The sequence below is a fragment of the Oryctolagus cuniculus genome, chromosome 1, assembly GCF_964237555.1.
Source record: "Oryctolagus cuniculus chromosome 1, mOryCun1.1, whole genome shotgun sequence".
In the NCBI taxonomy this organism is placed as follows: Eukaryota; Metazoa; Chordata; class Mammalia; order Lagomorpha; family Leporidae; genus Oryctolagus; species Oryctolagus cuniculus.
The window spans coordinates 103,697,556-103,712,350 of NC_091432.1; the positions used below are offsets into that span (position 1 = coordinate 103,697,556).

The 14,795-nt window shown below is 42.1% G+C and overlaps 1 protein-coding gene across 4 annotated transcripts in view; it reads right to left on the reverse strand.

The window, feature by feature from the left end:
* PPP2R1B (protein phosphatase 2 scaffold subunit Abeta) overlaps window positions 1-14,795 on the reverse strand; it is a 37,490-nt gene that overhangs the window by 10,161 nt on the left and 12,534 nt on the right. For 3 of the 4 annotated variants that reach the window (XM_008261547.4, XM_002708458.5, XM_017343421.3), the window contains exons 7-14: window positions 14,593-14,707; window positions 14,120-14,190; window positions 13,642-13,776; window positions 12,703-12,876; window positions 10,026-10,086; window positions 4,509-4,663; window positions 3,679-3,821; window positions 3,227-3,318 (exon numbers count right to left, since the gene is read on the reverse strand). In XM_008261547.4, the coding sequence (XP_008259769.1) occupies window positions 3,227-3,318; window positions 3,679-3,821; window positions 4,509-4,663; window positions 10,026-10,086; window positions 12,703-12,876; window positions 13,642-13,776; window positions 14,120-14,190; window positions 14,593-14,707 (946 nt within the window). Of the gene's footprint in view, window positions 1-239; window positions 2,804-3,226; window positions 3,319-3,678; window positions 3,822-4,508; window positions 4,664-10,025; window positions 10,087-12,702; window positions 12,877-13,641; window positions 13,777-14,119; window positions 14,191-14,592; window positions 14,708-14,795 lie in introns of those variants that run through there. The other variant, XM_008261557.4, reaches the window with a different exon arrangement.

A 14,795-nucleotide genomic window follows, 5' to 3' on the forward strand; every position in this document is an offset into this window, starting at 1 on the left:
TTCAATTTCCTGACCAACCAAACCAACTGGTATAAACCGGCTGGGACGAGACAGAGCAGCAGCAATGTATGTTCGGGACAATGGACAGATAAATCCAGATGGAGCTGCTGCCTGTGCTGGAGGCCTGGCACACGACCACGTGAAGCAGAGCCTGAGTGTTAGCGGGGGAATGAACGCAGTGTGGGTTGTGGATGATGTGGTTTCATATGTGCAACACATTAAGAGGACAGACTTAGAAGTGCATTCACTGGACAATTTTATTGAGCACCTATTATGTACACCAGGCATGGATCCCAGTGCTGGTGATACAGCAGACAACAAAACAGACCCAAATCCCCACCCTCACAGAGCCCCTAGTCTCATAAAAGCAAGACAGGAATACTAATCCATGGAGAAAATGGCTGTGAGCCAAAGAACAACTCCTCCGAAGAGTAACAAAAAGAATTCCCTATTGCTTCAGTCAGAAGGAAACAATGAGGTCCCTAAAGGGTCACCCCCAAGAACAGAGGCACTGCTGAGTGAGCCATGGCCCATGCTGGAGAAGGCAAGGGCTCACGTCTCTCCCCTTTAACAATAAAGGGCAATGCCTAGGGCTGCCAAGTGGAGCACACAAAGGTGTCTTCAAAGTCTATCTGCAAACCAATGGCATTTTAACCAGGGACAGTAATTATTCCAGTGCACATTCATGTCAAGAATCAAGACAACAGTCTCTCAAACACGAAATTCAAGAAAGAGGAATATAATCCACAGGTAATAAAAATAATAAAAGCCATGAAACTAAAAAGAAAGTGTTACAGCATAATAGTTTAAGGTATTAAAATGAGAAAAGAGTTTTGCTTATGAAAATGTTTTACCTTTAGCCCAAAAAGTCATAAAATGGAAACGCACTATAAGGTAATCTGGCAGTTTAAAATGCAGGCAGATCACTTCTGATTTCCGGTTCCTGTCCTGGGGCAGGCATGCAGCCCAGTGGCTGAGATGCAGATCAGGACGCCTGCATCCCATGGCAGAGTACCCGGGTTTAATGCCCAGCTCTAGCTGCCAACCCCAGCTTCTGGGTGGGATGCACCCTGAGAGGCAGTGGTGATAGCTCAAGTAATTGGGTTCCTGTCGTCCAACAAGGGAGACCTGGAGTGAGTGCCCAGCTTCAGCCTGGCCCAACCCCAGCAGCTTCTGGTATCCGGGGAGTGACCAGCAGATGGGCGCTCTCTCCTTGAGTGTTTGTCTCAAAAAAATATCCCTGTTCTATTTTTCTAAGGCAAGGCAAACTTGGAAAAATTTAGTCAAACCTGGTTTTACATAACTGCTTCATGTACAAAGTTGTATAGGTGTCTCTGGGTCTTCAAAGCAAGGTTCACTAGATATAAAAGAGGTTGTGAACGAAATCAACGATTCAAAAACCAAAATGAAAACAAGCAAACTGCGTATTAAGATGCACTGAGAGAAAATAAGCTGCAATAAAACCTCATTAACTAAAATTCATTAGAGGTAATGGGAGTTTGATTACATGAAAAGTGTAAATCAATTTAAAAGAAGAAATATTTAGATTTCTCCATACAATACACATGTATATGTCTCAAGGACAGGTGTAAACTGCGGCCCACTAAAGGTGCGGTCACTCAGGGCCCTCGCGGAGGTGCGGAGGTGCGGAGGTGCCACGGGCTTTTTCAAACGAGCCTCCCAACAGCTTCCTTGGTTCCAACAGCTTTCCTTACAGACCATTATTTTGCCTCAGGAAACCCTTCAGCTTACCCATTATTTTAAATTCCAGGATACATTAATGAGGTTTTATGTAAAAGCAGAGAAACATTTCAAAACAGTAAGATTCCAGTATCACCCATAACAAAAAATTAGCAGGGAAACAGTTTGAAAAGCTTCTGTGCAATACAGCAAGGACTAGATTTTCACACTGCTGAAAGCAGAGCCAGGCAAGGAAATCCACACAATTATTACACCACTGGCTCCCAGGCTCATTTAAAATACAAAACGGCAATCTTACAATGAAGCAGAATTGCCACTTCTTAGGGGACACTAAAGTTGAGGTTTCTCAGGAGAGACAGAAGGTGAAAGACGATTTTTGAGTGCAGTCACAGTGGTGAGCTGCTGAAATTCACTTAGGTTTCACCATCACAAGTTAGCAAAAAGATACATCCACACTTCAGGCTTCTGAATGACATGATTACAGTCAAAACCGAGCAAATAAAAAACAAAACTAGCAATACATTCACCCTGAGCTTCTACATTCCCCCTTCACATGAGACACGGAAGCAGACCAACGTAATCCAGGAAAACATGGCTTTACTACAGTCAGATCTCAGTATGTCTCCCAAATAGAGTTCATAAAATAAGTCGTTCTAAACCATGCGTGTTTAACTTTGGAATGACAGAGAGACACACAGATAAATGTAAACACCAAGAGAATCGCTCCGCTCCATGACTGGGTCTAACCCATCCGGCTGTGGGTTATTAAGTGGTCAGGGCCTGATTAATCAGCAAGGATGGATAAGCCCAGGTGCTCAGGAGAAATCAAGAGATGACTGCACTGAGTGTCAGGAACCGGTCCAGAAGAACAGCTTAAGTACGGATCCCAACAAGGAAGACGAATAAAAAACAATCCCACTTCATCTTTAGAAACAATCAAGTCACTGAATTTCTTCTAAGTTGTTGCCATTTGCTTGGATGAGATCTTGAAGGTTTTCCACTTTTTTCCTCCACCCAGCTTAAGAACACATTGACTAGTAATCTGTAATAAGAACTGAGTAAAGGCTTTTCCCTCCTGTTCCTCATTATGCCAACGCAAGAACTGGAAAATTCCAAACAAAATCAGGTTAGTGGTACAGAAAGTTCATGAACAATCTATGTGAACATTACATGTAACAACGATCCATGCGACTAAGAACTTCTCATTGTGCTTTCTTTGCTCTGACAGGCTAATCAGAAGTTAAATTTTAAAAACTGATTAACATTCCACCTAGGAACTGTTCTTACTAGTAAGAAGCACATCAGCCTAAATCCTAGACATGGAATAAGGAAATGGCCTGCTTGCACATGACAGACAGAATGGTGGGCCAAGGTTCCAACCAGAGGGGCACCAGCATTCCAGAGTCTCCACCCTCTATCTCCCATAATGTTGACCAACCCTACCCACTTAAAATGCACTCACACAATAGACGAATCCCCATTAACTAAAGGCATAAGCTGAAAAGCAAAAAACTGAAATACATACCACTTATAGCTTCCTGTGCAAAGTACTTGACATCCATGTCTTCATCTTGACCTAACTTTTGTAGTACTGGCTTAACTTCCCCCTGCAAAGCACTGAAATTCAAAAGGTACCTGTGAGAGGCAGTCCAGTGGGCCAGAGAAATCCTTTTTGATGTATAAACTCCATGAAAATTTTTAAAATTTAAAATAAAAAATTTAAAACACAAAACTTAACAAATGTACTAAATTTCTAAGAGGTTCTCAAAAAAATCAGCTTCAGACACTAGTCTACATATGTACAAAGCTTAAATATGTCAAAGTAAACGTCTTCAAAAATGGTTGCCTACTATTTTCTTTAAACCAATCAACACCTTGTAACCCAAAACTCATGGAACTTAATTATAGCAATCACTCCCTTCTACAAGAGAAAAGTTAAAACATACTTTCAAAACAGTAACAACACGAAAATCTTACGCAGTATCTAGAATTGGTCCAATTTTTTGTAGAGATTTGGCCACATTGAATCGGACATTTGCTACTTGGTCTCCTGCCATTTTTAATACAATGGGCAGCATTTGCTTAGTAGTTATTTCCTGACCACAGGCTTCAGACAGTGCCTAGAAAAATAAATAAGAGAGGACACTTAAAACTTTTATTTATTTACTTATATTTTCACTTTATTTGCAAGGCAAAGAGGCAGAGACAGAGAAGGATCTTCCATCTACTGATTCAACTCCCCAAACGCCCACAATAGTGGGACTGGGCCAGGCTAAAGCCAGGAATCTGGAACTCAATCTAGGTCTCCCATGTGGGAGCAGACACCCAAGTACTTGAGCCATCACTGCTGCCTACAGCAGGAAGCTGGACTCAGAAGCAGATCAAGAACTTGAACCCAAGCACTCTGATATGGGATATGAACATCCTAAGTGGTGTCAACTGCTGTATCAAATGCCCGTCTCAAAACATATTTTTTTTTAAATTCCCAAGATCTACAGAGACAAATTCATATTTCGTAAGAAAGTAGCTCATCAACAGGAATACGTTTCCAGCTTGAGCATATGAATGAGGAATACAAGGGAGCATTCAAAGAATCAGACTAGAATTTACAACTAAACTGCAACTTCCAAAATACCATAAAATTTAATATGAATTTTAAAATCAACATTTTCTCATCTTCTAACCATCCACATTAATGACTACAAGAAGTGTATTCCAAATAGAAGATGGTATGTCTGAATTCAGCAGTATAGTTGAGAAGTAGTACTTTAACGTGAGCTCAGCAATAATAGTTAGGTAATACTTACATTAATGCAGAATAGTGTTGTCATTCTATGCAAGTAATTAGGATCATTTGCCATTACTAATACTTTGGGAACGATGGTATTTTGGGCCCACTCTGTGCCAAATTTCTGAACTAGTTTCATGAGGTTGTTGGTGGCAGCTTCCCGGATGGCATACACTGCAGAAGAGATCAAGGACACATTCTCACTGCTGACTTGAAAAGCAGAATGGAGTTTACTTACAACATCAGTAACTGTGGGCCCAAAACAAAAGCTCTCTGCAACCAGACCCCAAATGTAATCATACCACAACAAGCATACTCGGCTGCAACTCACAAAATACTGATCTACTGTCACTGCTTCAAAATTTACAGTATGTTCAAGGAAAAGGGATACAAGAAGCTCATTACATGCATTATCAATTCATTAAGTCCTTGTGATGTTCCAAGTGGTACTAAAAAAATAGAAAGACCACATGTTCTTATCAGAGAAATGAAAGACAGCACACTTCAAGAAGTGCCATGGTGCAAGACGAACCGTAATGAAGTCTGACACTGTGTAGTAAATGCCGTGGGGGCTAAAAGACAAAGAGCTCTGGGACGGCCACAGGAGAGACTTTGAACTAGACTCTGAAGATCAGGGAGGATTTGTTTAAACACAGAAGTGAGGAAGAATTCCTGGAAAAGGCAAAACAGAAGCACAAAGGCACAAAGGCAAAACTAAAATTCTTGAGACTGCAAAGTTAAGAGTGTGCCCAGACCACAGAGCATTTTGAAAGCTAAAACAAAGACCTGATAAGTGGCCAGATGACCAATGTGATATTTTATCAAGATCGTTTCAACAGTGTCAAGGTGAAGGAGACTATACAGGGGCCTCTGAAGTTGCCTATACACAGCAAATGAAAACTCAGACCCACTCATTTGTTTTCCATGAAAAACACTTAGGTTGGGATAAAACGTCAAACGCCTTGTGTGAGTAAATGTGCCTGTCTTAACATCTAACAGTTCCCTACAAGACCATTTACCAAGAACATTATACATTAGCTGACAAACGTCTAAGCTACTCTCCTCACCCAGTTTCTGCATACAGCTCCAAAGACAGGTGCAGTGTCACTTCATTTTACAAGTTCAGTGCGACTTAAAATTTGGGCTTACGTAACAAATTGAGAGTGGCAGATAATGATTCCTTAATTCTACTCTGTCACCAGCTGAGCTCAACTCTCCTGGGTGAAAGGAAGGACAGGAATGGTTATTCATGCCACAGCTCTGCCCTAGGCAACTTACCCAGGCCTCCAGACAGGGAGTGCCCAAGTGTCCTCAGGCTGCTGTAGATCCTTCTGGTTAATGACGAGGAGAACAGCAAAACAGCACACAGAAGAAACTATACATTTATTACCAATAATTAAACTGACCGAGGTCTGTGGAGACACAACCTATCACCAACGCCCAAAGTACCCTCTAAGGAGCAAGCTGAAGCCAGCTGCTTTACTCATAATACATTCTTTCCCTTCACACCCAGTCTTTGTCTCTGGCCCAAACCTCTTCCCCTCCTTCCCCTAAGGTGCAGCTGGCTAAAGCATCCATGTCTTCTCCTCTAATTACTGTTTTTAATATGCTTGCGATTCTTCTCATCATCATGCCAGTACCTTAGAAGGGATCCCACTGTGGAGCAACCAGAGACCAAGCACATACGACACAGCTCAGCCTTGACCAAGACCTTAACTGCACTCGATTCTACTTGGCCAGATGCCTACTGTGTTCTAGGCTGTTCTCAATTCTGCTGTGAGAAGAATGCGAACCATGCCAGTTCTGTCTGTTTTCTCTCCTGGTTTAGTCTTCTCTTCCTCTCTTTTACTCTCTCTCTCTTCTCTCAAGATTTGGTTGATTGCTAACTCTAATACTTGGTTCTTTCTCCCATTAAAAAAAAAAAATTCCCAGTCTAAATTCCTCCCTCTGCTCAACACTGTCTACTCAACCACTCCTTTCTTCCTTATAATTCTCTGGATTTTTTACACTACTGTTAGTTTATTAAGCAACAAAGAGTTTTAAAACATATCACCAATCAGTACCCACTAAACAACACTTTCTAAAATGCAAAAGCAAGTGACAGAAAACTCCTGTAATGAAGCACAGAATCATTTCAGAGCTGCCATTTCACTGTTCAAAGAATGCTTGCAAAACCCACCACAGGCTACTGATGCAGTAAAATAAACAAGGCTCTTCCTGTGCTCCCAAACTGGAAGGAAAACAAAAATCAGGAAAGAAGTAATAATTCAGTTGCAGAGAGAGAGAGAGCAACCTTACAGAGGAAGGATGTCAATAATTTAATTTGTGTGAAATATTAGAATTTTAAATTCCTCAATAAAGCACCTTCAAAGAACAGAATGAGCTGCTGCAGGCTGGTGTTGTGGCATAGCAAGCAACACCTGCCGTCTATAATGCCATCCCATATGAGTGCCGGTCCACATCCCAGGCTCCAGGCTTCAGCCTGGTCCAGCCCTAGCCAGTGTGCCCATTTGGGGAATGAACCAGTGAACAGAAGATCTCTGTGTTCCCTGTAACACCGCCATGCAAATCAATCAATCAATCAATCTTGAATGAGCTGCTAGGATGTGTCATTCTCACTAGAATTAAATACCTTTCAGAAATTACAAAAACACTTCTTAAAAAGCAATTTTTTTCCTATAAATCACCAAATTGAAGTTTTATTTCAAAATAAAAAGAGGGGTGGTATTATGGCAGAGAATGTTAGGCCACTTGCGGTCCTGATTTGAGTCCCAGCTGCTCTTCTTCTGATCCAGCTTCCTACTAATGTGCCTGGGAAAACAGCAGCTGGCAGCCCAAGTGTTCGGGTCCCTGCCACTCACGTGGCTCCAGGCTTTGGCCTGGCCCAGCCATGGCTATTGCGGCCATCTGGGGAGTGAACCAGCAGCTGGAAGATCTCTCTCGATCTCTTTCTCCCTTTCTCTGTTGCTCTGCCTTTCAAATTAAGTAAATAAATCTTAAAAAGATCTGAAAAAGCGAACTTCAGAGAAGAAAAAAGTAAGGAAGGCTTCACATTCTAGTTTTTTTTTTTTTTTTTTTTTTTTTTTTTGACAGGCAGAGTGGACAGTGAGAGAGAGAGACAGAGAGAAAGGTCTTCCTTTTGCCGTTGGTTCACCCTCCAATGGCCGCCGCGGCCGGTGCGCTGCGGCCGGTGCACCGCGCTGATCCAATGGCAGGAGCCAGGTGCTTTTCCTGGTCTCCCATGGGGTGCAGGGCCCAAGCACTTGGGCCATCCTCCACTGCACTTCCTGGCCACAGCAGAGAGCTGGCCTGGAAGAAGGGCAACCGGGACAGAATCTGGCACCCCAACCGGGACTAGAACCCGGTGTGCCGGCGCCGCTAGGCGGAGGATTAGCCTAGTGAGCCGTGGCGCCGGCCCACATTCTAGTTTGAAAACACTTCAAGTACTAACATATATAAGCCCTTTCAGTAGATTTTTATGTTTTCACAACCTTTTCTTTCACTCTCTCTCAACCATATGATACAAATATGACTTCAACAAAACCACCTACATGTATGAGCAGATACAAATATCCTCACTCTTCCCAAACATCCAAGCATAAGCAACTATAGATGACCATACACTTAGTGCCTACGGAACTCAAACACGATGCCAAAACATGGAACCAAAGTTCACAGGACACCACCACATGAGTTCCCCAGGGGCACTCACTCATTGGACCAGGTCTAAGGTCACATTGAATATGCCAAGTCTGGTTGTGGGACCTGGCACAGAGGAATGTCTCACCAACTGCTGCCTGGCACACATGGATCTACACTTACGCATCTACCTATGATCTCACCAAAGCCACCTAGAATCTCATCAAAGTGTCACCTGCTCTTTCCTGCTGTCCTGCCTGACCTGCTTTGACACTGCCTTCTCTTAGCATTGCAGCAGCAGCAGAGTGCAGCTAGCCAGAAACATAGGCCCTCTCTATTCTAGCTCTCTCCCTACTAGCACCCATAGTTTACCTCCCTTTCCATGTGTCACCTCAAAGAAGTCAAATAACTTTCTTCCCACCTATGCCTTTCAGCTGATTCAAATCTCTGTCAACCCAGTCTATAGTTGCTGAAGACACAAATGACAGCAAACTGAACTGGGACAAAGAAGGAGCAAGTACACGTATAAAGGGAATAGTCTCTGGGGCCAGTGCTGTGGTATAGCAGGTAAAGCCACCACCTACAGTGCCGGCATCCCATATAGTTGCAAGTTTGAGTCCTGGCTGCTCCACTTCTGATCCAGCTCTCTGCTCTGGCCTGGGAAAGCAGTGGAAGATGGCCCAAGTGCTTGGGCTCCTGCACCCATGTGGGAAGGTGGCTCCTAGCTCCTGGCTTTGGATCGGCACAACTCCAGCCTTTGCAGCCAATTGGGGAGTGAACCAGAAGATGGAAGACCTATCTTTCTCTCTCTGCCTCTCCTCTCTCTGTGTGATTTTGACTTTCAAATAAATAAATATTTTTTTAAAAAAGGAATAGTCTGAAGATAACAGAACAAAATGAGTAAGAAATACAACAAAGAAATGGTTTAATGGAAAAAATATAATTTGAAACTGAAAAAAGAAAGTAAAACAAGAACAAAGAAAGCAAAAAAAACTGGTAGAAACACAAAATGTCAAATTTGTATTCTGAGGAAGCTAACTGGACTTCAACATTTCTTTCTTTCTTTCTTTTTTTTTTTTTTTTTTTGACAGGCAGAGTGGACAGTGAGAGAGAGAGACAGAGAGAAAGGTCTTCCTTTTGCCATTGGTTCACCCTCCAATGGCCACCTTGGCCAGTGCACGCGCTGATCCAATGGCAGGAGCCAGGTACTTATCCTGCTCTCCCATGGGGTGCAAGGCCCAAGTACCTGGGCCATCCTCCACTGCACTCCCTGGCCACAGCAGAGAGCTGGCCTGGAAGAGGGGCAACCGGGACAGAATCCGGCACCCCGACCGGGACTAGAACCCAGTGTGCCGGCGCCGCAAGGTGGAGGATTAGCCTATTGAGCTGCGGCGCCGGCAACATTTCATTTTTTTAAAAGATTTATTTATTTGAAAGTCAGAGTTACAGAGAAGGAGACGGAGACAGAGATCTTCCATCCACTGGTTCACTCCCCAGATAGCTACAATGGCCAGAGCTGCACCAAGACAAAGCCAGTAGCCAGGAGCATTATCCAGGTCTCCCATGTGTGTGGCAGGGGCCCTAACATTTGGGCCTTCTTCTGCTGTTTTTCCCAGGCAATTAGGAAGGAGCTGGATCAGAAATGGAGCGGCTGGGACAGGAAACAGCACCTATAAGGGATGCTGGCATTGCAGGTGGAGTTTTTACCTGCTGCTATAGCACAATGCCAGCTCCAGTTAATTGGACTTTAATCAAAGCCTTTCCTCTTCCCTATAGTGTTAAGGCAAAATATCTGGCCACAATGGGATTCCTTTCAAATGCTACTATATAAACATCATGAGACATATGCAACAACATGGACTTTTCATAATAATCTGTTTTTAACTTATGTACTCACCGTGGTCCACAAGCCAGGCCATACACAAAGAATTCAGCTTTTCATCAAAGAATTCCACACCCTGTAGACACAGAAGATTTCATTAATATACATCTCCAATGTTTAGACATCAAGATCCCCTATAATTTCTCTAAGGTTACCTTAAGCTAAGAATCACTGTTTCCAAATAAGCTGAATTCACAAAACAGCCAGAAAAAGAGTATCATGAGATTTATAAACTATAAATCTTTGTCAATGGATAGAAACCATCAACAAAGAAAAGCCTGAATGAGATGCCATGGGCCCTGTTAAGCAGGAGAGAACAGGGTGGCCAGCAGCCAGATGCAACACTGAAGCAGAGCAGGAAGAGGTTGTGTGGCTAATTGACCAAGCAAAATCTAGATTAGATACAAAGATGGATCTCCCAGGAAAACATCTGTTAACGATATTAGTAATTCTCAATTGTCTTCCTTTTTGGTCAATATCATAACAAAGCTTTAAGGATGAAGCAACTGCCATCAAGCACACACATCTGCAACTAAGCAGAGTACTGCTGGCAGTGAGAGCACACGCTGGAGGGAGAACAAAGTAGGCACAAGAGTACAGGGCAAGTAGCCCAGAGCAGGGTCACTGGCGCAACCAGCCCAGCTCTGCCAATCCTGCTCCTCCTTGGCATAGGCTGGGGATGAGTTCCAGTTGAGTCACACAGACCTCTTGCCCTGAGACTTCTGTCCCACCTGGGTGAATGCTGTGACATGTACTCTTCTGGCACCTCCTTCTGAGGTCTATGTGTTTTCAATCTTCTGATTCTTTCAATTTTAAGATGTGCCTGACCAGTGATTTTCTTAAATTATTTATTTACTTATTTAAGAAGAGACAGAGAGGAGCTAGTACTGTGGTGTAGTGGGTAAAGCCACCGCCTGCAGTGCCGGCATCCCATGTGGGTGCCAGTTAGAGTGCCGGCTGCTCCACTTCCGATCCAGCTCTCTGCTGTGGCCTGGGAAAGCAGTGGAAGATGGCCCAAGTGCTTGAGCCCCTGCACACGCCTGGGGGACCTGGACAAGATTCCTGGCTTCAGATCAGCACAGCTCCAGCCACTGCGGCCATCTAGGGAGTGAACCAGCAGATGTTAAGACCTCTTCTCTCTGCCTCAATAAAAGCTCTGCCTTTCAAATAAATAAGTAAATCTTCAAAATTCACTCTCCCTTCTAACAGTTGTTTCTATGCCAAAGAATTGATTCATGACTGTCACCAATGAAGAACAAAAATGACCCTTAGCACTGAGATTGACAGAGGAAAGGGTGACAGGATGATTACACCTCACCTTATCAGGTGATAATCTTTGGCATCCATTTGGAAGAATTTGGAATCCATTTTCAATTATATGCAAGGCCAGACTCCACAAGATACATCACAAATTGAATATACCAAAACTAGCGCCACGAATTCAGTGGTCCCCCCTCCTCCCCCACAAAAAACCCATATGCTATGCTATGATCTAAAAAGAATGGAAGTGAGAGTGGGACAGGGGAAACAAACTAGCAATGTAGTATGAATTTCCTCAAAAACCATTCAGGGAGGTACTTTTTCAATCAACAAATGTTAACTGCCCGATTACTGATAGGTAGTAGGGTAGAGATTCAAATAAAACAATGAATACAGTCCCTACCATAGGAAAGATCATTCTCTCTCTCTCTCTCTCTCCAACTATACTGTAATAGTTATAATATACTGTAATAAGTGCTACCACTAGGGCTACCACTGTATCTGATTCTAGGGCACCTACTGAGAAAGAAAGGATGAGCCTATACTTCTCAGCTATGAAATTCTGACTAATGAGACATCAATCAGAGTGCATCTAATCATGAAACTCAAAGAGTAACAGATAATGGGGGCTTTGCTAAAATACTAGCATTACAAGCCTCTTCTTTTCTACATGATGATTCCTCAACTCCTTTTAAAGAGGATGTAGGAAAAGGTATATCTAGGAACATTTTGCTTAGAATACAGCCGAAGAGGGAAGCTGCCGTGAACAAAAATTAAAGTTGATTTATCCTGAAACCATAACTCCCTTTTATTCTAAATTAAATATTTCTTAGATCAGAGATTCTAAATATTGCAAAATCTACACTATGTACACTAAAACTGATTATCTTCTATGGCTTTGGTTTGAGGTGGTAGTGAGATGAGATGTGTTTCCATGATACCTTTTTAGAAGTTAACACTGTGCTGTGGCATGGCAGTTAAGCCATGGTTTGGGATGCCCACACCCCATAGCAGAGTGCTAATTTAAGTCCCAGTTACTCTGCAAATTCTTCCAATCCAGCTTCCTGCTAATACACACCCTGGGAGGCAGCAGTTGATAGCCCAAATACTTGGCTTCCTGACACCCACATGGGAGACCTGGATGGAGATCTTGGCCCAGGCTAGCCCAGGCAGGCATTTGAGGAGTGAACCAACAGATGTAAGATCTCTCTTTATCTCTTTGTCACTCTGCCTTTCAAATAAATAAATAAATCTTTAAAAAAAATATTAACACACTATTGATAACAAAACCATCCAACAGGCATCAAACAGGGATCATACTTTCATGCATCTAAATGAACATACCCACATAGGCTACTTGTGCCTCCTACGTGCCATGGTAAATCTCCGCTATTTGAGGCTACCTTTCAGTTCATGGTGCAAACCTACTCACCAGCTGGCCAGCCAACAGCGGCATATACTCAATGATGGCCAGCCGGACCCTCCACTTGGCATCTTCAGCCAGTTCCACTATGGCAGGAAGGAGAGACTGTGAGAGCTGACGGATTCCAATCACTTCATTGACACAATCCAAATTGGAGATAATATTCAAACGAACTTCAGGGCACTGCAAAGACATACGCCCCCAAAGGCCACATGTGAAAATCAAGTCCTCTGCTGGATATTCTCTGATCACATAAAGGGAAAACTGCTAAGGAAATTTTAAATTTAAAATTACAAAGTAGGGACTCAGGTTAAAAAATGTAGTCTTAAAATCTTAATACTGATAATTCAAGTAATATCAACCTAATTGATCTTATCAACAACTTCCAGGGAAAGGTCTGTAGGACAGTGAAGAATATAGGCTCTGGAACTAAATCACATGTACTCAACTCCCAGATCTACCATTGCTGAGACTTACCTCTGGATGCCTCAGCTTCCTCACTGTAAAGTGGGAATAATAATAAGCACTATCTCACAAGATTGTTGTTGAATATAACATGTAACAAAATATGCAAAGCACTTGGGATCATGCCTGGCACATATTACTGAATAAATGTTCACTATCATAATGTTTGATACAATAAACAAATTATTTTCAACAAACCTATCAGCTTTAAAGAGAGGGAACCAGTGAATACAAAGCTAAAATCAGGCAGAGTAGATAGACACACATTTTGAGATTTGTTTCAATGGGTCCTTGTGCCATTGTCTAGGGAACCTGTAACCCTATTCCCAAACACAAGCATTGTCCACTAGTTCAAAGTTAAGTTACTTTACATTTTAGATTTTTCTAAAATTTTCCATGTTTTAGGTCCTATTTTAGTGAAATCCAAAATCAAAATCCAATCAAATCACTAACAAAGGCAACAGAATTTACAGCCAGACTCACCTCATCCTTTAACTGAGCTAAAAAAAGAGGTAGAAGATGTTCAATGGTATTTTCTTTGCCCAAAATGGTAGACAATCCCATAATTACAGAAGCTAGAGCCGATTTGACATGCTGATTGCTATCAGATACTAGTTCCTAAAATAAAAATAAAATTAAAAGCCTTTATTTTTTGCAAGACAACATAAATTCCCATACCACCTCCGAAGGTATTCTGATATTCATTGGCCGAGCACGTTCCTTCAGCCCATCTGTTGGGTTAATATAAACCTTTGCACTAAAGAACATTTTACAATTATGACAGGCACAAAAAATGATAATAATGTCACACATGAATATTTATCTCCCCCTCCTTCACCTCTTGACCACCTTTGAATTACAAGGGCCTTAAGGTAAAACAAAACAAAAATTGAGGTAATAGAGGTAATATGTACCTTCATACAGGGCACCGTGAGACAAAGTAAACTTTACTTAGGTTTACCTTTATGTAGGGCAGAATTTGATTCATAATTATGGTCTCTCTGCTTTCAATGGGCAAGTTCTCACAAAGTTCTAAAAGAGATAAATGGAAAAGATAATGCTTTCACAGAGCCATTTACATACAAGGAGCCACATAAGGAAAGCTAACCAGCTTTATCAACAGTTGTTTAAGCAAGCAAGATCTAAGTGTGGAAATGGCTCTTATTCTAAATGCACTTTTCTGACAATCTTTATGGCACTGAGTATCACCCCAACCCAACCGGCAAAGTTTTTGTACAGAAATAATATAAAATGGTTGTGTGGTTTTTAATATAAAGGGAAAGGTTTATAGGACAATGACATTCCCACATTCTGAAATCATCTCTATTAATCTGAAAAACACATTCTAGAACAAAAAGCTTGCAAAAATCACAGACACAGAAAAATGCGGCAAAGTGAATGACACATATTGCAACACAAATTGAACTCTTCAACCTTTTACTTTGTGGGCAGCAGCTGCTCGGACTTCAGCTTCACAGTCTTTAAGTAGGTTCTGAAAGGCGGGGATGAGGTCATGTAGTGTGATTTTTGGACCCACAGCTTTCTGGAGCTATAAAAGAATTTGTACAGGTTTTGAGGTTTTGTTTGTTTGTTTTTTAAGATTTATTTATTCAAGAGGCAGAGTTACAGAGAGAGGG